This window comes from Octopus bimaculoides, chromosome 15 (assembly GCF_046866305.1).
Source record: "Octopus bimaculoides isolate indiv1 chromosome 15, ASM4686630v1, whole genome shotgun sequence".
NCBI lineage: Eukaryota > Metazoa > Mollusca > Cephalopoda > Octopoda > Octopodidae > Octopus > Octopus bimaculoides.
This window is the reverse complement of record NC_142942.1, coordinates 27775957-27801109: the sequence shown is the minus strand read 5'-3', so window position 1 is coordinate 27801109 and position 25153 is coordinate 27775957. Positions and strand designations below refer to the sequence as shown.

The 25153-nt window shown below is 35.8% G+C and overlaps 1 protein-coding gene across 1 annotated transcript in view; it reads left to right on the top strand.

The window, feature by feature from the left end:
* LOC106873751 (uncharacterized) overlaps positions 1 to 25153 on the top strand; it is a 524930-nt gene that overhangs the window by 192778 nt on the left and 306999 nt on the right. The window contains exons 8-9 of the mRNA XM_089363355.1: positions 19896 to 20016; positions 21888 to 21996. Coding sequence (XP_089219481.1) covers positions 19896 to 20016; positions 21888 to 21996 — 230 coding nt within the window. The remainder of the gene's footprint in view (positions 1 to 19895; positions 20017 to 21887; positions 21997 to 25153) is intronic.

Sequence of the window (25153 nt, the reverse complement as noted above, 5' to 3'; positions counted from 1 at the left end):
GATAAGGTGGCATTGGCACAACACTTCTGCTGAACCTGAATCTTTGCTTATGTTACAAATTAGACTGTCACTTGTGACCACGTTTAGTGATTATTTAAAAGCAGAATGAGCTGTTCGTCCTCCTGGGAGAATGTTGACAGCAAAGCCAGACAATGGTACAGCAACTGCAATTTTTTTTTGTTGCCTTACTTTGGAGGGAAGTAATGTTACAAATGTTTTAGGTGTGTCACCAGAAGCATCAAGAAAGAAAATTCCTCTGCTTTTTCTGATGATTGTGGAACATTGCCCGCGTGCACACACACACACACACAGATACATATACATATAGTATCAAACTACAGATGAAATGGAGGTATGTGAGAGTGTGTGAAGAGTGTGTTGTCATATATACATACATACATAAATAATAGGCAAACATCTTTCTTGTATGTATGTGCATGTGAGAGAGAGAGAGAGAGAGAGTGCCACTTAGACAACACTCTCCCTCACACACACACACACACACACACACACACACACACACACACACACACACAGAAAAGATGTATGCAATGTATTTATGTATGTACGAATACATGACAACACACCCCTTCTTTCACTCACACACAGACACACACACTATACCTAAATGTATACAAACATACATACAAAAACACATGTGCATATGTGACTTATAAATACATAGAGCTGAACATAGTGGGAAAAAGAAAATAAATAAAAAAATTTTATGTAAATAAACAAAGTGTGAGAATTCCAGCAAAGTAATGCCCATATTTTTTGGGTGCCACATGTTTAATTGCAAAATCTTAACGTGATACTTGTGTAATAAAGAAATCAAACCTGGAGTGTGTGTGTGTGTGTGTGTGTGTGTGTGTGTGAGAGAGAGAGAATATTGCAAACAATGAATGAGATGGACATGGAATGAAAAAATCGTATAAATAAAAGTATGTTGAAAAGTGTCTTGTACCGAATATTTAAATTTGTGAACTTAGTAAATATTTCTTTCAGTAATTTATTGTAGTTGTTTAGAAATAGCGAATTAAAACTTGGAATGAAAACATTAAAATTTAGACAGGAACAGACTTCGCCGTTTTTATGTCAATACCAGAAGTTGACACTGAGAAACCTTTTGAAGTAGACTCGGGTGAATTCTCAGAACCCCCCCCCCCCTCCTAAAACAGCCCCCCCCCCCATTTTTTTTATATATTTGAAATTGATATGATAGAAGACATATTTGTAGAAAATTTTATTTAAAAATATCCCTAATTCTGAAAGTTATGATCATGGAAATTGTGTTGGGCGGGGGCAGAAATCTGTAGTTCTTAATACGACAGGCAGGAAGTAAATAGGAAATTTTAACAGGAAAGAAAGTATTGTCAGGGGTTGAAGGGAAATTTGTCACTCAGTGAACCAAAGAGCCAGTATCGAAGGGACCAGAAAGAAACCGTCAACAACAGGAAAACACAAGACCGTACGAATTGAAGTCAAATTTAGGAAGATACTTCAGTCAGTAAATTATGAAATTACTTACGTCAGTAATTGTAAACTTGTTTCTGTCAGTAATTTGTCATTGTTTGTTTGTAAATAGCAATTCAAAACTTACAGTGAAAACAATAATATGGAAGTTAAACAATGGCGTATGAAAATTGAAAGTGAAAAGAATAGGGTCTGTAAAATGAAAGTGAAAACGAGATATAGATAGAGAGAAATGTTACAGAGAGATAGAGATGGATAGAGAGATATACATAAAGAGATATAATACATCACTGACGCTAGAAAACCAGAAGTAAAAATATTAAAATCTTTGCAAGACATGAAATATAAAAAGCAATATTTTTTATTTAAAAAAATTTTTAATAAAAGAATCAAATGAAGACCCTATAATATGTCTGAGGTCAAATTATTCATGCTTCACAAGTTTGGCAGTAATTGGTCAAGCTGTTTTCACGTGAAAAGTGAATACACACACATCTCTATTTTATATATTAGAAGATAGAAGATAATGCATTTGATCACATTCTATCATTCCATTATCACATAATACTACATCAAGATTTAAATAAGTTTTTTAGCATATCAGTCTTTGGTGCTCTTATATTCTTCAACCCTCAGCTTTTCAATTTAATTAAGATAGAAGTTATGCTTTGATGACCACCACTGGTTCTGTCATTCTATGCCTCAGAACTGCTTTATCTTGCCCTATAATTGATTTAATCTTTAAAATTATGTATTAGACGCATGTGATTTGTTTTAAACTTTACACAAAGATAATGCTTTTGGCAGTTTAGTTGTGTTTAGAATTTGAATCCCATGACACCAGAAGAATCAAGTGCCTTTATGTGATGCAGTATGGGCGCTTTTATGTGTCGCTGCATGGGTGCTTTTACATGGAACCACACAAGCACTTTTATGTAGCACTGCCATGAGTGCTTTACACCACTAGAAGGCTTGGTCTCAACACTTCTGTTTTGGAGTACAGGTGTTTTTGAGTACAGCCAGGCACCAGGTATCTTGGTCCTTTGTCATCTGAACTGAAAGGTTCAGCTTCCTGAGGTTGTTCTTCAGTACTTTAGCCTATATCTTCCTGGGTCTCCCACTTGCACGTTTCATCCACTTTCAGAGATTGCCACTTCTTTATAGAGCTGTCAGCAACCATTCTCATCACATGACCAAACCAGTGCAGTCTTCTCTCTTGCACACAGGAACTAATTCCTCTTACACCTAACTTCTCTCTCAGAATACTGGCACTCTGTCAAACATGTACACTTACATTACATATCCACTTGCATTACACATCTCTTTCTAACCTTCACAAGTCTTCTGCATTCAGAGCCCATGTCTCACTACCATGTAGAATTGCTGTCCTGTACATGCATCATACGATCTTCCTTTCACTCGTTGAGAGAAACCTTTTGTAGCCAACAGAGGTAACAGCTCTCTGAATTTTCTCCATTCTATTCTTATTCTAGCTATCACACTCTCAAAGCATCCTTCCCCACAACTAATTTGGTCCCTTAGGTAGTAGAAATTATTTACTACATCTAATGATCCACCAGAGCATTTGTGAGAATCAATTTCCCAAGTCTCTAAAGTTTTTATAGATCCTGTGCATCTTCCATGTACAAAAACTATCTTCTCTGGTAACCTTGCAATTAACCCACTGTACTTCTTGTGTGTCCATAGCTTGCACTGGGTAGGTACACCTTATGGAGTTCCTGCCTACACATTTCCTACAAATTGAACAGAGCCACCTATCTGAGGTGGATAGGTTCCTGTCAATTTTTTTGCTTACTAGAAAACTGACAGGACTCTCTCTCTCTCTCTCTCTCTCTCTCTCTCTCTCTCTCTCTCTCTCTCTCTCTCTTTCTTTCTTTCTTTCTCTCTCTTTCTTTCTTTCTTTCTCTCTCTCTCTTTCTTTCTTTCTTTCTCTTTCTTTCTCTTTCTTTCTTTCTCTTTCTTTCTTTCTCTCTCTCTCTCTCTCTCTCTCTCTTTCTTTCACTCTCTCTCTTTCTCTCTCTCTCTTTCTTTCGCTCTCTCTCTCTCTCTCTCTCTCTCTCTCTCCCTCTCTATATATGTGTGTGTATATATATTTTTATGAGCTACCAATAGTTTCATACAATAAAAATAACTCAGCATTTTATAACACGTCTGTTGCTTTCAAGCAATGCCCTAGCTCCATCGTCAGAGCCTGAGAATTGTGTGTTATGAAATGCTGTCTGAGTTGTGTCCATTGCATGAAACTATTAGTAGCTCGTAAAAATACTTATTGTGTTTATTAAATGATATTTGTCTGTCACCAGATGGAGTACTTTTTTGTTGGAAGAGTACACACACACATACACACACACACACATACGCACACACACACACGCGCACATGTGTTTATTTCTATATTACAGAATATTACACTATGTGAAAATGTTCATTCAAAGTGTGTTGTTTGTAAGTATGTGTTTGTGTATGTGGTGGATTGTAGTAGTAATTTTAACCTTTGTAGATGTATGTAATCATGGCTGAATTTGAATAAAAGTTGATAGTTAACAACACAATTTCTTAAGATCACAGGTGACCCATCCCCCAGCCTTGAAACATTCATACTTGAAATATTTTAGTATTTTAGAATCTGCAGCTCAATAGTCCACTAACTAATCAGAATATTGCTCTTGTGTTCTTAACCCTCCTGCCTGTGAATTATTTTTGTAATTTGCTTGTATTGTCATTTCCTTAGTGAGACCCAGCATCTGAAGATCCTTTCTCACCACTTTGTCCCTTGTCTTTCTGGGTCTACCCCTTCCACAGGTACCCTCCCCAATTAGAGCTTGGCATTGTTTTACGCAACTGCCCTCACACACACACACACACACACACACATATGAGGGCAGCTGTGTAAGACAAAGGACAAAGTGGTGAGAAAGGATCTTCAGATGCTGGGCCTCACTAAAGAAATGACAATACAAATTACAAAAATAATTCACAGGCAGGAGGGTTAAGAACACAAGAGGAATATTATGATTAGTTAGTGAACTTGTCTTTTTAGGAATATGAAATTACTAGGGGGAGTGGATACCCAGTCCTTTTGCTCCCACTCCTTTTAGTCACCTCTTATACCATGCAGGGAATACAGCAACAGCATTCTACTGCACTCCCACCCCAGTTATGGGGGTTTACTAGTTAACACATAGCTGAGGCCCTTATAGGTGCTACCACTCCGGGCCAGAGTAGACCTGAGAACAATAGTGGCTAAGAGGTGGTTCCACACTCCTCAAACTCTGAAACCAGGGCCCCAGGGTCCCACTAACAGATTTAGTTTATAGTCATACTCAGGGCATGCATTAGGGTGGGTAGTGAAGTAAGTGAGTGGTTTGATGTGAAGGTGGGGTTAAGACAGGGTTGTGTGATGTTTCCGTGGCTGTTTAATGGATGGTGTTGTGAGAGCAGTAAATGGTAGAACCTTTCATAGAGGAGCCCAAATGGTGGGAGAAAATGGAGAGAAATGGCAGGTGAGTCAGTTGTTTGCTGATGATACAGCACTGATGGCAGATTTGGAAGAGCAACTGAGGAGACTGGTGATAGAGTTTGGGAGAGTGTGTGAGAGGAAGAAACTGAAAGTAAATGTAGCTAAGAGTAAGGTAATGAGATGTGCGAGAGATGGAATGGCTGGTAGGATGGATGTGAGTATAAATGGTGAGATGTTAGAGGAGGTGAGTGTTTTTAAGTATCTGGGATCACATGTGACGGCAGATGGGGGTGGTTGGGTGAGGAAGTGGGATATAGAGTGAAGGAGGGGAGTAAGGTACTTGGAATTGTGAAAGGTATGCTGAGAGATAAAAGGTTGAGTATGAAAGCGAAAAGAGGTGTGTATGAGGGCATGATTGTGCTGATAATGTTATATGGTGTAGAGACATGGAGGCTGAAAGAGGCAAAAAGGAGGTGACTAGATATGTTTGAGATGGGATGTTTGAGGGCTGTGGTTGGTGTGAAAAATGAGGAGGTGCGAAGGTGAGCAGGAATGAGAGAAAAACTAACAACTAAAATGGATAGACAAATGTTGAGGTGGTTTGGCCACATGGGGAGGATGGATGAGGAGTGAATGGCATGGAGGGTGATGAATGCAGGAGTGGTAGGCAGCAGAACCAGAGGCAGACCTCAGTTTGTGTGGATGAATGGAGTGAGGAAAGCTTCGATGGTTAGAAGTGTTGGAGTGAGAGAGGCAAGAGAGTTTATTCATGACAGGAAACCTTGGAGAGTGTTTGTGGATGGATGAGTGAATTTGATGTTGCTCACAGCGGTAAGAAACCAGCATGCTGTCGGGCCCCGCTGCTGATATTGAGGGTTGTGTTCTGTGCCTTGACCCGAGCATAGAATGGGGCTTGCATCTTTGAGCTGGGAAATGAATAGAAAGCCTGGTGTATGTCTTGTGGCTACACCCTCCCCAAAAAATGAGGAATAGACCTGGGTATATAAAAAAAGTTATATACATACAAGAGTTGAACAAAATAATTGAAACACCTAACATCATAGCATCATAATTTTGAAATATCTATAAAACTGTCAAAAGATTGTTTATTTATTTATTTATTTATTATTATTAGTGTTGCTTAATATGTTTTGCTAAAATTGCTGTTTCTTTTCAGATATCATCAGAAAAAGGTAATTAAAATTCATTAAAATGATAGATCTATCGGACTTTCAAAGAGGTCAAATTGTTGGTGCTCATATGGCAGGTGCTAGCATAATGCAAACAGCCGAAATGTTTGGTGTATCAAGAAATATTGTTTCAAAAGTTATGACACCCTTTGAGAAAGAGGGAAAAACCTCCTCATCGAAACAAAATTCCAGAAGAAAACCAAAACTTTCAGATAAGGACTGTCAGAATCTTACACAAATTGTTAGAAAGGATCACGAAAGTACAGCCCCCATAATTACTGCAGAGCTTAATGACCACCTTGAGAACCCAGTTTCCACAAAAACTGTTTGCACAGAGCTGCACAAAGCCGGATTTCATGGGAGGGCTGCAATCAGAAAACCACTACTTTCAAAAACAAATGTTGCAAAGTGTTTAGAGTGGAGTAAAAACCTACAGAATTGGTCCCTAGAGCAGTGGAAGAATGTTATTTTCTTGGACGAGTCATCCTTTACCTTATTTCCGACCACCAGCCGAGTATACATGTGGAGACACCCAAAAGAAGCATTTGATCCAGACTGCCTTCTTCCAACTGTTAAACTTGGAGGTGGATCTGTGATGATCTCAGGGGCTATGTCTTGGAAATCCGCCAGCCCAGTGGTTTCCCTTCATGGCAGAATTAATAGTCAAGACTAAGCACTTTATCTGATCATTCTATAGTTGCGAAACTGATTCTAGAGGAAAACAATCTTTCAGGATGATAATGCACCAATTTACACAGCTAAAGTTGTTACTGAATGGCACGAGGAATGTTCTAGTGAAATTGAACATCTTATCTGGCCACCACAGTCCCCAGCTCTCAATATTATTGAACATTTATGGTGCATTTTAGAAAAACAAGTAAGGAGTCAATATCCACCACCATCATCACTACAAGAACTGGAGACTGTTTTAGCTGAAGAATGGACAAAATTTCCTTTGGAAACAATTCAATTTTTGTATGAGTCCTTACTTCATAGAATTCAAGCTGTAATTACTACCAGAGGCGGTCCTATGCCATATTAAAATAAATTTGTTTGAAATTTTAAGGTGTTTCCATTATTTTGTCCAACCTCTGTATATATATATATATATATATATACATATATATATATATATATATATGTGTGTATGTATGCATGTATGTATGTATGTATATAGGTATGGCTGTGAGGTAAGAAGCCTGCTTCCCAACTACCTGGTTCCAGGTTCAGTCCTAATGTGTTGCACCTTGGGCAATTGGCTTCTACTCTAGCCTTGGGCCATCCAAAGCCATGAGTGGAAACTGAAAGAAGCCTGTTGTATATATATATATATATATATATACACAGGTTCCGTCCTCAGCCCCCTATTATTTACCATAGTCCTCCAGGCAATCACAGAGGAGTTCAAGACAGGCTGCCCCTGGGAGCTCCTCTATGCTGATGACCTTGCCCTAATTGCGGAGTCACTATCAGAACTAGAGGAGAAGTTTCAGGTGTGGAAGCAAGGTCTAGAATTGAAGGGCCTTAGAGTCAACCTAGCTAAAACCAAAATCCTAATAAGTAGGAAGGTAGATAAAACACAAACCCCTTCAGGTAGATGGCCCTGCTCAGTATGTAGAAAAGGAGTAGGTAGTAACTCTATAAGATGTACCCGGTGCAAGCTATGGACACATAAGAGGTGCAGCAACATCAAAGGCAGGTTAACTAGCAAGTTAGTTTTTGTTTGTGGCAGATGTTCAGGTGCAATAAAGACTGCAAACAAACAGGAAACAACTTCTATCTCATTCCAGGGTGAAAAACTAGAGGTAGTCGATAGCTTCCGCTATCTGGGCGACCAAGTTAGTAGTGGGGGTGGGTGCGCTGAAAGTGTAGCTGCTAGAATAAGAATAGCCTGGGCAAAGTTTAGAGAGCTCTTACCCCTGCTGGCGACAAAGGGACTCTCACTCAGAGTAAAATGCAGACTGTATGACGCATGCGTACGAACAACCATGCTACATGGCAGTGAAACATGGGCTGTAACTGCTGAGGACATACGTAAGCTCGCAAGGAATGAAGCCAGTATGCTCCGTTGGATGTGTAATGTCAATGTGAATACCCGTCAGAGTGTAAGTATCTTGAGAGAAAAGCTGAACATTAGAAGCATCAGTTGTGGCGTGCAAGAGAGACGATTGCACTGGTATGGACATGTGGTGAGAATGGAGGAGGATAGCTGCGTGAAAAAGTGCCACACCCTAACAGTTGAGGGAACCCGTGGAAGAGGTAGGCCCAGGAAGACCTGGGCTGAGGTGGTGAGGCAAGACCTTCGTACATTGGGCCTCACCGAGGCGATGACTACGGACCGAGACCTTTGGAAATGGGCTGTGCGTGAGAAGACCCGGCAAGCCAAGTAAGATCGTTGCCAGTGCCCCTGGACTGGTTCTTGTGCGGGTGGCACATGAGATGCACCATTTTGAGCGTGGCCGTTGCCAGTACCGCCTGACTGGCTCCTGTAGGATTTTCGAGCGAGATCGTTGCCAGTGCCCCTGAACTGGCTTGTGCGGGTGGCACATAAAAGACACCATTTCGAGCGTGGCCGTTTTCGTGCGGGTGACACGTAAAAGCACCCACTACACTCTCTGAGTGGTTGGCGTTAGGAAGGGCATCCAGCTGTAGAAACTCTGCCAAATCAGACTGGAGCCTGGTGTTGCCATCCGGTTTCACCAGTCCTCAGTCAAATCGTCCAACCCATGCTAGCATGGAAAGCGGACGTTAAACGATGATGATGATGATGATGACACACACCACACACACATATATATATGTATATATATACACACACCACACACACACATATATATATGTATATATATACACACACGCATATATATGTATATGTGTATTTGTGTGTCTTTGTGTCTGTTTTCTCCCCACTATCGCTTGACAACTGATATTGGTGTGTTTGCATCCCGTAACTTAGTGGTTTAGCAAAAGAGAATGATAGAATAAGTGCCAAGCTTACAAAGAATAAGTCCTGGGGTCAATTTGTTTGACTAAAGCGGTGCTCCAGCATGGCTGTAGTCAAATGACTGAAACAAATAAAAGAATATATGTATATAGGCATAGGAGTGGCTGTGGTAAGTAGCTTGCTTACCAACCACATGGGTCCGGGTTCAGTCCCACTTCATGGCACCTTGGGCAAGTGTCTTCTACTATAGCCTCAGGCCAACCAAAGCCTTGTGAGTGGATTTATTAGACGGAAACTGAAAGAAGCCTGTCTTATATATGTATATATATATGTGTGTGTTTGTGTGTCTGTGTTTGCTCCCCCCCAACATTGCTTGACAACCGATGCTGGTGTGTTTATGTCCCCCGTAACGTAGCAGTTCGGTAAAAGAGACTGATAGAATAAATACTAGGCTTACAATGAATAAGTCCTGGGGTAGATTTGCTCGACTAAAGGTGGTGCTCTAGCATGGGCGCAGTCAAATGATTGAAACAAGTAAAAGAGCATATAGTAAGAGGAGGGAGAGAGAAAGAGATACTTTCAAAAACAATGACTGAATCATTATAAATTATTGTGTATATAATAATCTCCTAATATAATAATGAGCGTAGTGTTTTTATATATTTGTGTGTGTGTATATATATATATATATATACACACATACATACATACATATATATATATATATATATATATATATATATATATATATACACACATACATACATACATATATATATATATATATATATATATATATATATATATATATATATATATATATTTGTCCAAAATCGTGCAGAGTAGTATAAGTGAAGGGAGAGGAGAGAAAATACTAATTCAGTGAAGAGTGATAAACCTGACTGAGAGGGAGTGAGAGAAAGTAATAGCAATGAGAGAGAGGAAGTGGCAAAGAGCTCATTGTGTATCTTGTTTTTCTCCATCACAACATATGAATGATAAATGAATTATGAAGAAAGGGGTGAAAACATAAAAATCAGTGTTTCAACTCTGTATGAGTAAATGTATGTGTGTATGTAAAAGGAGGTATGTGAATGTTTGTGTGTGTATGTGAGTGTGTGCAATGGAAATGGGATGGTGAACATTCAACACTATAAAGAAAAATCAAACAGCAATTCAACACTGTTAGTATATGTGCGTATGTGAGTGCGTGTACAAGGGAAGTAGGTGAATGTTTGTATCTGTGATTATTATGCACATTATTTCGTACCTTATTTATATATAAAATACTTCAATTAGCCATCATTTTTGATGGCATGGAGCCAGCTAGTTATATAAGAAAGGAGATTCTTTCAAAACCAATAACAGAATCAAGAATGACATCCTGAATTGTATGTAAATTTCAATGGGTTGACCACATTGATACAATATGATTGAAAAGAAGCCTCTTTGTCTCTCTCTTTTCCCTCCTTTTTTTCTTTCTCTTTCTTTCTTTTCCCTTTTCCTGTCTTTCTTTCTTTCTTCAAAAACAAAATTCGCATCTTGAAATGTCATTTAGCATCAACCATCCCAAGATACATGATTTCTTTTATTTTCCTTTTTCTTTCCTGTCTCTGTTTTCCTCTCGCCCCCTCCTACCTTCCTTCCTCTTTTATCTTTCTCCTTTTCTAAACAAAACAAAACAACATCCTCTTTTCAATTTGTATATAAGGCTGAAGAAAATTTCTGTGCATCATATTTGAAGAGTGCAATTGAATGAACAAAAGCACTAATAAAGAAGTATCCAAAATCCTAACTGCCTCCTTCTTCTTAATATACAATATCTGTACATCACTTCAAACAATAAATAAATAAATATATATATATATATATATATATATATATATATATATATATATATATATATATATATATATTGGAATAGTTACTGTGAAGCATTGTATAAAATATATTGTATAAAGGATTGTGGGTAAGGCCAGAACAATGTGAAGTAAATGCAATGCAAATCACAAGAAAACAAATATATGAATTAATGTAGACTCACCTTGCATTCAGTATTTCAGGGTTATGACTCCCATCCTCAGGAAATGAACAAGTGTTGCAGATATGCATGTGTGTGGACTAGACATGTGCGGAAAATTGTTGCTATAACAAACAGCTAGCTTCCTGTAACTCTCTTTTGTTGTTGATTCTTTCCTTTGGTGTATGAGGATGGCCTCAGAGATTCTAAGGTTGCCTTTGTTGCACTGTGTTGCCCTATGTGCACTGTGAATTCCCGGGTCTGGCCTTTGCATAGATGTTTCTTCATGGAAGTGTCTGCCTGCATGTATTCTTTTATGCATATATAAAGCTTTGTAGGATGTGCCACATTTGCCACAGATGATCTTGTATACAACATAGGTCTTTGGCACATTTCAGGGTCATTGATGGGGAAGTGCGATAATGTGCACTCCTTGGAGTAGTAAAAGGTGTTGTTCATGCACAGAGCTCTTCTCAGGGATGGGCCAGTGTGCACTATCTGTAAGTTGAGTCCTTCCCTGCGGACTGTGTGTTGTATCACTGCAGTAGTTCTGTCAGCAAAATGTGGTAGCTTTAGGAAGCATGTGCTGGACTTGGGAGTATGAGGGTTCTTCCGGAGTTTATTGACCCTGATGTTCTTTAGGCGTTGTTGTTTGGCTAAAGATGTTGGGTAGCCATCCAGGGTTAGGTCTCTGAGGAACTGCTTGGTGGTGATGGCTTTGTCGGTCACCTTGCTGCAATTGTTGTTCATATGTGCAATCTTGTTTCTCACATATATATATATAGTATTTTATTGAAGCTGAAAAAACTTCACAAATTGTTACTCATAGTTCATATGACTGATTGCCAGATAGTCATGAGTATTCAAGTGTTTATAAGAACACCTGATTAGCAATTCATGAAATAAACATTTAAAGCTGATTGAGTAATTTACTTTCCAAAAATAACAGAAATGTGTTGGATAAAATCAAATGATCATAATGGAAAATATACATGCATTAAAGCGAGTAGAATAAAAATTGAAAGTTGCATAGTGAAAATTCATAGGAATGTGTATAAAGAAATACACAGAATAAGAAAGACCTTATAGAAAGAATTATGATTTTCCAAGTGATTAAAGTAGAATTTAAATGGAAATGCGAATTAAAAATTAAAATTAAAATAAGGGTGAATGAGTATTACAGAAAGAAATAATTAAAAATTAGCTTAATAAAAGTGAAGGGTGGAGTATTGTGGCTGTGGGAGAAAATAAAAGAGAGAGGACAAGGCTTATGAGAAAATGAGAAAATAACAATGGAAAAAGCATAGTTTATAGACTGAAACTATGAGATATATATCAGTATGTACATATATGAGGTAGCATCAATTTAGCATTTTACCACTTGAAGTTAAGGAGAAGGAGGGTAGCAAATTAGAAAGGGTATAAAAGAAAGGGAAATTAGATAGATATAAAGAACAAAGCATGAACACATATCAAATTGAAAGGGGAAATTAGATAGAAAATCAAATCCCAAACATACAGTAAAAAAGTGATTGAAGTAAAAATGAACTAAATACAAAATATGTAAATGACATGGATATATAAAGGATATTCATTGAAAAAAAAAATGTGTTAAAAAGAACAAAGTTAAATGTAAAAAATGTATATAACAAAAAAACTTGTATAATGTATATAACTAAAAGACTTATTAACACAGATGTAAATCAATATATTAATCACACAGACATAATGAAAACTCAGATAAAAGTAATAAGGTTCAATGCCAGATATACTTAGGTGGATCAAACATTGTATAACTATATATATGTATATTTATGGTGCTGGTACCACATGAAAAGCACCCAGTACACTCTGTAAAGTGGTTGGTGTTAGGAAGGGCATCCAGCTGTAGAAATTTAGCCAAAACAGACAGTGGAACCTAGTGCAACTCTTGGCCTTGCCAGCTCCTATCAAACTGTCTAACCTATACCAGCATGGAAACAGGACAGCAAATGATGATGATTGTGATACATATATATGTATATAAGAAGATATATATTTTTTTATATCCTGGTGTGGGATAAATGATTTAATGTAGTAGGGGGAAAGAAGTATTTACGTTGATGCACTACGATTATTGTTACACGAGGTTAAACGCTCTCAGCCAACACCTCACAGTGAACTGCTTACCTTGAGCTACTGACAGTTCTTTATTTTATAGCAATGTGTCAGTTCACCTTTAGTCACACAGGTGGTGATTAGAATCCTTCCACAACATCTCCCCTTTTGAGAATTAGTCTCCCCTAACTTTTCCCCTTTTGAGAATTAAACTCCACTCAGAGTTTTAATATCTCTTATGTTTAGGGTTCAATTCCAATGTTTCCATTCTTTTCCGTTTTCTGGTGCTAGAACGTGTAGTTTGATTTGTTTGTATGTTGGTACCTCAAACATGTCATACAATACTTCCATGGGGATTTTATTGCTTGTGACTCTTATTTCTATGAATCTTTTTTCAAGTTGGTTAATATGCCTTTTATGTTCAACATTTTTTCCTTTTACCAAGAATAACATTCTTCCAATTTGTTTAATAATTTTACCGTCCTCCCAGCTTTCTTTACCATATCTATAGGTTTTTAAAAAGACTTTGTCACTTAACTGGAAGAATCTTGAAGTATTTTTGTTGTTTGCCTTTTATCTATTTTCACTTGGTATCAGCTTATCAAAGACAGATCTGACCTTTCTAGCAGACATTAATTCCGTGGGTAACAATTAAGATGGGGTATTCGGATTAGGTGTTACTCAGTACACTCTTAGAAATTGTTGAAGTGCAAGGTCGACCATTACTTCATTGTTTGCTTTTTTTAACGTTCTCTTGAAAGTGTCAACAAAATACTCTGCTTGTCCATTTGACCTAGGATATGGCAGTGTAGTGACATGTTCAATAATGAACATTTTACAAAATTTTCTGAACTTGTCTGAAGTAAATCGAGTTTTATTATCAGACACAATGGTATCAGGAATACCATATCTGGCGAACAATTTGTGTAAAAAATTTACTGTAACCGCAGATGTCAGCTTTTTACACTTATGCACTTCAGGTCACTTTGAAAAACTGTCCACCACAACAAAGTAATATGAATCAACATGCAGTCTGGCCCATGGAATATTTGTTTTTGGCCACAGTTACCATTTAGTGATATCTGCTTTTGCAGCTAAGGCACACCCTCTGCATGCTTTCACTGATTCTTCAATGTCATGGTTGACCAATAAACAAACTTCTCATTAACGATTTCATCCTTGAAATCCCTGGGTGACCAATGTGAAATCCCTTTAGTAATCGCTTCTGTAGTGTGGCTGACACTCCGACTTTTTGTGCATACTTGAACACACTGTCACTCATTGAGAAATGGTTCAAATTTGTTTTGCACATATTTTTATCTCTTTTAACCTTCAGCATTTCTTCCATTTTTTTTAATGAATTTATCATTTTCTGATTTTAATTTTATGTCTTGTAATGTGATTGGCAGTCCATGTATGACATTACACAAAACATTTTTAATTTCATTTTCCACTTGCAATACAGCAATCATGATATCTTCAAATGGTTCGGCATTTTTTGAAATCAGTCTTGATAAACAATCAGTGTATCTTAATTTCTTAGATGATATATACTCCACCTTAATATCATAGTTTAGTAATGTAGTACTCCAGTGTTGCAACCTATTAGCAGTATGAGTAGGGAGTCCTTTCTTTGACTCATATATAGATAACAGATGATAATCAGAGTGTAGTCAAAAACTTCTACTGTGTAAAAATCTATGAAATTTTTGTATGGCAAAATAATTGCTAAATCCTCTTTTTTCATTTAGCTGTAATTTTTTTCTTCTGATATCAGAGAATGTAAGGCATGAACCGTTGACTTCATATTACCATCTTTATATTTATGTAGCATTACTGCACCTATACCATACCCAGAGACATCTGAAACTACAACAATCTATACTGCAAGATTGAAATTTGTTAACAGCTAATCAGATGTTAATATTTAAAAATTTTGTTGAATGCCTTCTGACAATTTTCAGACCAATTCTACTTAACATCTTTTTGTAATAGATTATTTAGTGGAACTCTTACTTTATGCATATTTGGAATATAATTTTGGTAATAATTTGCCAGTCCCAAAAAAGCTTGTAAGGGCACTATATTTGTCAGAGGAGACATATTTTTAATTGCATCTGCCCTTGACAGATCGGTTGACAACCATTTCTATCAATGATTTGTCCTAAATATTTTATTTTCAGTAAGAAAAATTCACACTTTTCTTCACTCAAAGTGAAGTTGTAATCCCTAATTTTTCTGAACTCATTTTATGTACTCTATGTGTTGGTCCCAGGATTTGATCTTTGTGAGTATATCATCCAGATATCGAATTGCGAATTCACAGTCTGCTAACATTGCCTCCATAATCTTTTGAAAAAATTGTTGGCGTGACTTCTGAGCTAGATGGTAACCTGTTGAATGTATACAGTCCTTTATGTGTGTTGTTAGGTGTTTAGAGCATTCATCGTCAACTTTAATTTGTAGGTATGCATCAGAGAGATCTAATTTAGAAAATATCTTGCCACCATTTAATTTTGAAAATATGTCCTCTGGAGTAGACCGCCACACCTATAACATGGATTCAATCTTGACATTTTGTCTCTTTTCTCTTATCTGTAATCTTTTTCTTCAATTTTATCTGTGTCATGTCTTAGATTTATAATCCTCTGGCATTCTTCTGCTGCTGCCTGTAGAGTTAAATTTTGGTCCTGTTCTATTTTTGTTAATATCCGGGAACATATATCTGCATCTTGTCAAAAGGTACTTCATTCTCTAGTCTCTATTTCACTTATCTTGATAAGAATATATTTTGGTATTTGTCTGTATCTAGTGGCATCAGGAGAGAGCATGGTACAGAATCTCACCCATCAAGGACTCATGGACGATAAGTCAAAATGATTGTAGTAATTGATAAAGATTCTTGTTAATTCCATTCTCTCTTTCTCTCATATGTTATAAACTTGACAGACATGAAGGAATTTCTGAAGTAAAGCTAGTGGCACTTATATCCATGCTGTTGATGACAGCTGGTAGATGAATACAATGAATGTGCTTTAAATGGTACACCATCAGGTCTATCCCCAAAATTTAAGAATATATATATATATATCAACATATATAACATAGGTATATACATATATGCAAATAGATTCATGCTAACATAAACACACTTATATGTGCATTTTATAACAATAAAATGCAGACCAAAACAGAAGGTTTTTGTTTGCTTTTATGACACAATCTAGAACGAAGAATAAAAAGAAAACACGATTTTCTAAACTAAAATGATCAAACTATGGATAACTTGGGATCTTTGTGGTTTTCGTCACTGTTTACAATTATCTTTAAAATTTTTTTTTTAATGCATCACACGAGATGTAATTTTTGATACTGAATCCAAATTTGTTATTCTTTTATTCCAGAAAAATTTTTCAAAAATGTTACAGGTGTTCAATGTTTGATAATTTTCAGAATTTTCAGCCAATCTGAAAACAGCGCGTTTGCTGCCTTTTCCATCATCAGTGGGGGTGGACGTCAGCATGTCAAAACATTGATAGAAATAACAATCAACACATTAAAATATACACAAATGAAGTTAACATTAGAACGTTCATGAGCAAATAAAATAGTTAAAAGCTATGAACAAACATACCAACAAGTGTTGCTAGAAATAACAATCAAAACATTAAGACAAACAACTATTCCATAAAAAAAATTTAAAAACGAAAGCCTGGAGCACACACACACACGCACGCACGCACGCACACACACACACACACCTCCCTTTTACATACATATATACTCACACCGAGTTGAAATGCTCCTACTACCAGTTTGCCATCACTCCTTCCTTTCTCATTCATATGTTGTGACAGAGAAAAACACAAGTGTATTATTATAGTAGAAGATTATCTTTCTCGTATCCCCTTCTCCTCCTTGTGCACATGTGCAGTATCTTTGGTTACTATGAAAACAGAGTTTTTCACCACGGTGATGTGTAAAATACTTGCTTCTGATTGGCTAAAATATCCAAATTTTGCAAATTTTAAAGGCTAATAACTTTTTAGTTATGGATTTATTGAAAAAATGAATTTCATTTTGATAATTAGTATACAAAACTTAGTCTATATGCCAAATTTGAAAACAATTGGAACAAAATTGTAAACAGTGATGAAAACTACAAAGATTCATAATTTGAATTTGTCAATAACAGAGCATAACACTTGGAATTCAAAAATTGTATTACCATGGATATAGTTTAAGTTTCTCTTAGAAGACAACACAGCATGAAAAAGAAATATTGACATACATAGGAAGGTTGGAGTGAAAGAAAGAAAACAAACAGACACAGGCATTAGGAAGAGAAAGGGAAAAAAAAAAAAAAGAGTAAGTCCATCTGGTTTGATTCCGTATATGAGGTGGTATCAAAAGGTTCCCAGACTAGTTATCTTTAATAAAAAATAACTTAATTACCTAAGTTTTAACATCATCTCCTTCAAAATAATCACCTTGCACAACAGTACACTGGTGCTGGCATTCCTGCCACTTTTGGAATCCAGTCTCGAAGTTGTTTTCTGTAAGCGAGTCAAGGACCTTTTGTGATTTGCTCTGGATCTCAACAACAGTGTTAAAACAGTGACCTTTGAGCTGCATTTTGGGGAAGAGATGGAAGTTCACAGGTGCTAAATCTGGCAAATGGGGCATGTGTACAAGTGATACCATGTTGCTTTTGGTGAGAAACTCTCAAGTGAGGAGAGCTCAGTGACAAGGTGCATTGTCATTGTGAAAAATCCAATTCTTCATGTGCCACAGATCCAGTTGCTTTTGCCAAATGTCTTCCCTCACATGCTTCAAAATGTCACAGGAGAACTCTCGATTGATGGTCTAACCTTGGGGGATGAATTCTCGATGCTCAATCCATTTCACAGTGTGACACTCATGGCAGGTCTCCTAGATCGCTCATCCTCTTCCTGTCGATGTTCTTCCACTTTTGAAGCACCCATGCCACTCAAAACATTGTGTTAGACTCATTACCTCATCACCATAAACTTGCCAAAGCATGCTCAATTTCTCTGTAGAAGACTTCACAAGTTTGATGCAAAATTTTACATTGGCTCTCTGTTGCTGTCCATGACAAAGTCCTTGTCAAATCTTCCTCACAACATATCCTCCTAACACCCTCTCCCTCTACTTGTGTCCACTCATTATATTTCCTCTCCTCTATCTCCCATTCTCCTTTTGCAGTCTCACAAACTTATCCACCCACTCACCCTATTCTGTAACTTGAGTCTGCCTCTACCCACTCCCCATCAATTTTCATCTTCTTTCTCTCCCCTCTTTTGAACTGTGGTAGCCTCATATCTCCACTACTGCAAAACACCTATTCCTGTTCATCTGTTCCTACTCCATGAAGGATGTTAAATGGGAACAATGATGATGATGACAATGAGCTGGTTGGGTTTGTTTCTCATAGCTGCAATACTACTAATTTTGAGATTTTAAATATATTTCTTTAATTCTGAAGTGATGCCCTCCTAAATGAAATGTCTTTTTGCAGTACAAGCCACTATATTTTTTATAGATACTTATTGGGAAATAACAAAGAAGGAAAGAAGTGTAAAATGAGATGTAGTGTTTGGAAAATATATTTTTGTAGTTCTGTTCTTGATACAGATAAACCATTGATTTTCCTGTAGCTGATGGTCCAGCACCTTTAATTTGGATAATTACAAGGGATAACTTGAAATTCCTGTGACTGCCAGTCTAGTTCACTCCATTGTATGTACCATATTTACACATGTATTATTTACATTGCAATTGTTAGTAGTAACACTCAGAGATTCTCAGCTTATTTAACTTAAAGTTACCCTTAGCTATGGCTACTGCAGGTAAGAAAACTGAGATTGTCAGTGGTAGTGTCAAACATAAACACCATTCCATATCAATCCAGGTTAAAGTAGAACTGTTAAAAAAAATAGTCAGTGGTGTTTCAGTACATAAGCTGTGTAGTATGATTAGTAATTAGTCTATAAGTTGGATAGAAGTGTATAGATTAATTATTATGTGACCATGGATGATCTGGCAAAACAATTAATCTGTCAAAGCTTTAGAACCAACAATATGGAAAATTGGGGATGTACCTGTACTATGCCATAACTATTCCTGTCCCAATTTATGAAAAAAGAAAAAAATTAAATGCATGAGTTTTGTAATATCCCTTTAGGTTTGAATAATTGTTTTTGTATAAAGTTATTCTTTGGTTATCTATTTTAAGTCTAGATGTGCCTTATGAAGCTCTTTCCATGTTAAGTAAAAGGATTTTGAATAGTTTATGTTTGCATTTTATTAGTAGTGTCTTCATTGTCTAAACAATCATGGTACTACTCTTTTTTTTTTTACTCTTTTATTTGTTTCAGTCATTTGACTGTGGCAATGCTGGAGCACCGCCTTTAGTCGAACAAGCATTTTTACGCTTTGATATTTTATCAGTGTAGTTGTTAGGTTTGGTTCATTTCGATTTGGATGTGTAAATTCTTTGACTGGATAACTGAAAATTTTAACTGTGTGAAATGAATGCATGGCAAAATAGTTGCAAGTATATGTATTGACATTTTTTTTTATTAAATATCTTATTAATTTAAAACAAAAATTTACATTATACATGTATTTTTGATATTTAATTGTTAGGTATTTGTTTCATTTTAGAATTTAGCCATGTTTAGTTTAAGAGAAAATAAAATCAAGGAACTTCCGAAAGGTGTGGGAAATCTTGTAAACCTTGTTACTTTTGATATTTCACATAATCATCTTGAACATCTTCCTGAAGGTAAGTTATTATTTTACTTGTTTACATATATAAATCTAGTGGTTTTCAGATTATGGTGCTAGATTTTGAGTTCAGTTGTACAGTAGAAAAAAAAAAAAGAAACATTCTATCAGTATGCAGTTGTCTAAATTTTCTAAGGCTTTCCAATGTTGGCAGGGAGAAAGAATATTGATAATTGCTGTCCTGAATATTATTTTAAATATAATTGGTTAGTGAGATGTATTACATTTATTCAAAAGTGGAACATTCTATTTTTTTTTTTTTTGCTAGGAATTGATGATTTTAATTAGTTATAAATGTTGATATTTTATCAGCTTTCAAGAGTTTAGCAAGCAATAAAGTACAGATGATAAAAAAGAAAATTACAAGAAGGGATTCTGAATTTATTTTAATAATATTTAATAGCTTTGAGATTAAGAAATAGGATGATCTTCAGGAATATTTTACTGGAACCATGGCTTTATTTGTGAAATAAATAAAGTGTACTTAAAGGTTTAGATTATATTAGTTTATCACACTAAAAATTTAGAAATATAGAAAGTGGATGGGATGTGATGTGTAAAGTGTTCAATTATATGAATCAAAGAGTATGAACTCATGCTTTAGAGAAACATGTGAAGTTAAAGAAACACTTATTTGCTGATGCCAAAAGGAATGCAAGTGTTATGAACAGTTACCTCTAATGAATAGGTTCAAATATTAATATATAAAAAATAACATTTCTCTTTATCTCTGTCAGAAAGATAAATTCACAGTTAAAGGAATTAAATTATAAAATAAGAAGGAAGACTCATATGAAATCAACAAAACTAGAATGACTATCCAATACAAAATTTTGAAATTCATTAAAGACAAATATATTTCTTGACATCATAAGAATTTATAAGCTTTCAAGAGAAGATTTAATTCTCTTTTGGAACTGGATCTCAAAGCACATATAAAGCTATACATAATAGTATGTAAATATTGAGTTGAAAAAACGTTTTGGATAGAGGAAGATCACTACCTCTTCAATAATTTCTAATCGTTCTTAGCTATTTTCAAAATTTAATGATTCGTGATCTAACATTCTTATATATATATATATATATATATATATATATATATATATATATATATATATATATATATATATATATATATATATATAGAGCCATGCTGCAAAAATGGCATCTATTTCAATCTTTTGATAATTCTTTTTTTGTCATATAGTTTTGACTTTTCTCTGATACCTGTTTAGCTTTATGTTATTCAATCTAGTTCATCCCTCTCATTTTCACACCCCACCACTGACAGTAATGTACAAATTAGGAATGAGAAGCTGATTTCTTAAATTTTGCATTTATTTTATATTTATTATTTGCTTCATTCAAACCTTTTAGTCATTGTCAATATCTGATGTAGAAGTCATTCAAGCATAAATATACATCAGGTGTATTGTACATATTACAATATATAGTGGCAGGAAATATTTTATAGTCTACAGTTTTTCTCAGTGAACCTGAACTTTAGCCTTTAAGCTGTTCTTTCATTCTCTTATGCTTTATGTAGCTTCCATAAACTAATCTGAAGATTATTTCCTCATAAATGCATTGTTTGAAAAGTTGAAAAATAGATGAAATGATTTAAATAATGTAATGAAAATTGTAATTTAACATACAATATGGATTGGAAATTCATGCAGACTGAGTTGTTATATTTGTCATTGTTTATTAACTAAATGAAAATTATTTAAAATTAGAATAGTTATCCATTCATTCATTAAATCTTCAATACATGCATTTATTCATTTATGTACAAAACAGCATTTTAAATTTTGTTTTTCATATTTATGTATATATCATAATTATTTATTTATTTATTTTATCTAGAAATTGGTAATTGTGTTATGCTGAATTCCCTAGACCTCCAACATAATGAATTACTAGACATACCTTCTTCTATTGGTAATTTACGATCACTTACAAGATTAGGTTTAAGGTGTGTATATTTCTATGTCAAATATTTTACTTAAACCATAAATATCTTATATGGAATCTGCATTCAGATATAAATTAATTTGTAAAACATTAGCAATTAATCTCGTTTGGATTTTAAGTTGTAAATTTTTTCATTATATTATACTTTCAAGTTTTGAATTTTTATTGTTAAACAGTTTGCAAAGCATGTTACTTATTAAGTATGTTATTGCTTATTGTGAAAGTCTATTAGGAGAATGTATTATTTTTCAGATACCCAATATTCATTTTTTTCTATATCCTTCCTTCCTTCCTTCCTTCCTTCCTTCCTTCCTTCCTTCCTCCCTTCCTCCCTTCCTTCCTTCCTTCCTCCCCCCTCCCCCTCCCCCTCCCCCCCCTTCGAACTAACTGCATTGAAAACTTGCTTTTGTTATTCATACACACTCACATTTCTGTTCCATTATAGACTGATTTCTGCGTTAGGGATATAATGCTGTATGGCAGTTAAGAATTACAATGAATAAGAGATACTTGAAACAAATAAGGCCACTGGCTCTAATAATGCCCCTTCCATTGCACTTAATGCATCCAGAGCTTGCTCCTAAACTCACTATAGGTATATATCCTGCTGTTTGAAAGATTATGTCAGCATAACCCATTCCAGTGGAAGTTAACCACTCTAATCCAGCCAGCTATTGTCCCATTACTTTCACCTCTAATATCAACAAAGTAATGGTGACTACCATTAACAATGATGTTCTTCATCACTCTGACGTTTTCTTTTCTCAGTGGACACCAGTATGGCTTCTACAAAATCGTATCCATTGATGAATTTATGTCACCAGTACACTCTCATTTTAGAGAAGATTGGTAGAAGTAATTTTGTTACTCTAGACATCAGCAAACTCTTCAGCTATGTCTGACATGCAAATCTTCTATCAAAACTTTCTGCCTATGGAATCCACCCATTTCTCATCTCTTAGATTGGTAGCGTTCTATCAAATTGTGACTTATTGATGGAGCTCTTTCTACTTCTTTCTAAATCCACTCTGATGTTCTCCACGTTTCAGTTCTGTCCCTCACTCTCTTCTTTTTATAATTAACCACCTGTTTATTACTCCATACAACACTTGTTCTTTTACTAATAACATAATACTTCATTCTTCTCTAACTGTGTCTAACCATGCATCATCCACACAGTACTTAGGCACTATATGCCAAACCTTCATTGATACCATAAATGAAAACCTTGAAACCATCCTCCAGCGGGGCTATACCAACCTTGTCTCTTTAACAATAAAATTTTTCAAATGCTACTCATATCAAGGAAACACCACTGCACCATGCTCCTCTACCCATTAGTGGCAGCCAGAGCTCTCACAGTTGCTCAAAATGCTGGGACTACATATTACTGATGGTCTCTCCTGGCTAAAGTACACCCTTAGCATATTTAGGGCTACATCACAAAAACTAGTCCTCTATAGGGCAGGAAGACATTTCAGCCTCCAAAAGTTGTCATTCTACAAGGCTCATGTGAAGCCCATAATAGAGTACTCCTCCTACATCTGGGACGATACACTAACATTCTGGATTGCATCCAGAGAAGGATCACTTGGCTGATTGGCAATCTGTCTCTAATAGACACACTCCAGCCTCTAGCCCACAGGCATGCTCACTCCTCTCTCTGTCTCTTCTATCACTACTGTAGTGGCCTCTGCTCTTCATATCTGGCTGGTTACATACTTCCACCATTCATCTGTTCATCTCTCATCACACTTGGTCATCCAATATTCCTTTCCCCTCATTAAACATTATGCCCAATCCTTCATCTCCTGAAGATTGGCCCTCTGGAACCTTCTCCCTGCCTATGTCTTTCCTGCAGCTACTGGCCTACAACAATTCAAGCAGAGCATTAATGGCATCACTCTCACCAGTCTCAGAGGTTCTGTAATGGTCATAGGCTCTGTCCTTTCCTACTTGCTCAGCAAGCCAGAAAAGAAGTGCTACAATTGCTTTTATTAATAATGTTTGATAAACAATTCTCTTGTTTTGGGTTTTTTAAAAAATTTTTCCTTCTTTAACTGTACTAGTGTATTTTGTATTATAGATTATTACATTATAATCTCTGTGTTGTAATGTAAAAAAACAATAATGGCAAGCAAATTTAAGAAAGAAAAAAGTAAAGTGTATTGGTGAAAAACATAGTAATGCATAAAATGGTAAAATAAATGTATTACAAAGTACAGTATATAATAGAAATGCATGTAAAATATTCCTAATACAAAGCAATCTTCAAGTAAAGGTCATTTTAAGTTAAGGCTAGCAGGCTGGAGTAGGGCAAAGTTTGTGTGTGTACCAGTGTGATTAACCTATATAATGTATCATGTGTGTGTAGATATATTAGTTATATAATGTGTATGTAACAAGATAACAAGAATGGACTATCACAGTTCAGTGTGACATGTGTAAGGTATCCATCAATTATATGTATATTACATCATAATATAATGACACTCTCTTATTGTCAAGTACATGACTACCAGGTAACAAAATCATTTCTGCTTATAATAAGAGAAAAAATAATTTTGTATAAAACAAATAGGAGTAGTTAAAAATACATAAACAGCCAATCATGGGTCATGGTTGAAGTATGAGGGTGGGCTGAAACGTTCATAGCACGACTAGAAATGAGTGACGCTAGTGCTGTGAAACCTTGCATGCATTAATTTCAACTTTTCTTATTAATAACTGCATTGATTCTTTCCAGGTAAACTGACATCTGACTGTTCAAAGAAGACTTCAAAACTGTCAGTGACTTCTCTTGAAAATGGACAAAATTGAGCATTATGGTGTTATCAAGTACCTGCAGAAAAAGGGTTTAGCCCCCAAGAACATTCGTGTTGACATAGTTGCTACATTAAGGGATGATACTCCAGCTTTATCAACAGTACAGAAGTTGAATTTAGGAGGGGAAGGGAAAGTCCTGCAACTGTCACCACCAAGAAAAACATTGTGCTCACCAGATGGTGATGGATGACAGGCAATTGCCTACAAATCAAATCGCCAATGCTATTAGCATATCCTTAGTTGAGATTATTCTGCACAATGAATTTGACATGACAAAGATTTCTGCTCCATGGGTACAATGTCTTTCTGACACCCGATCAAACTCACACCAA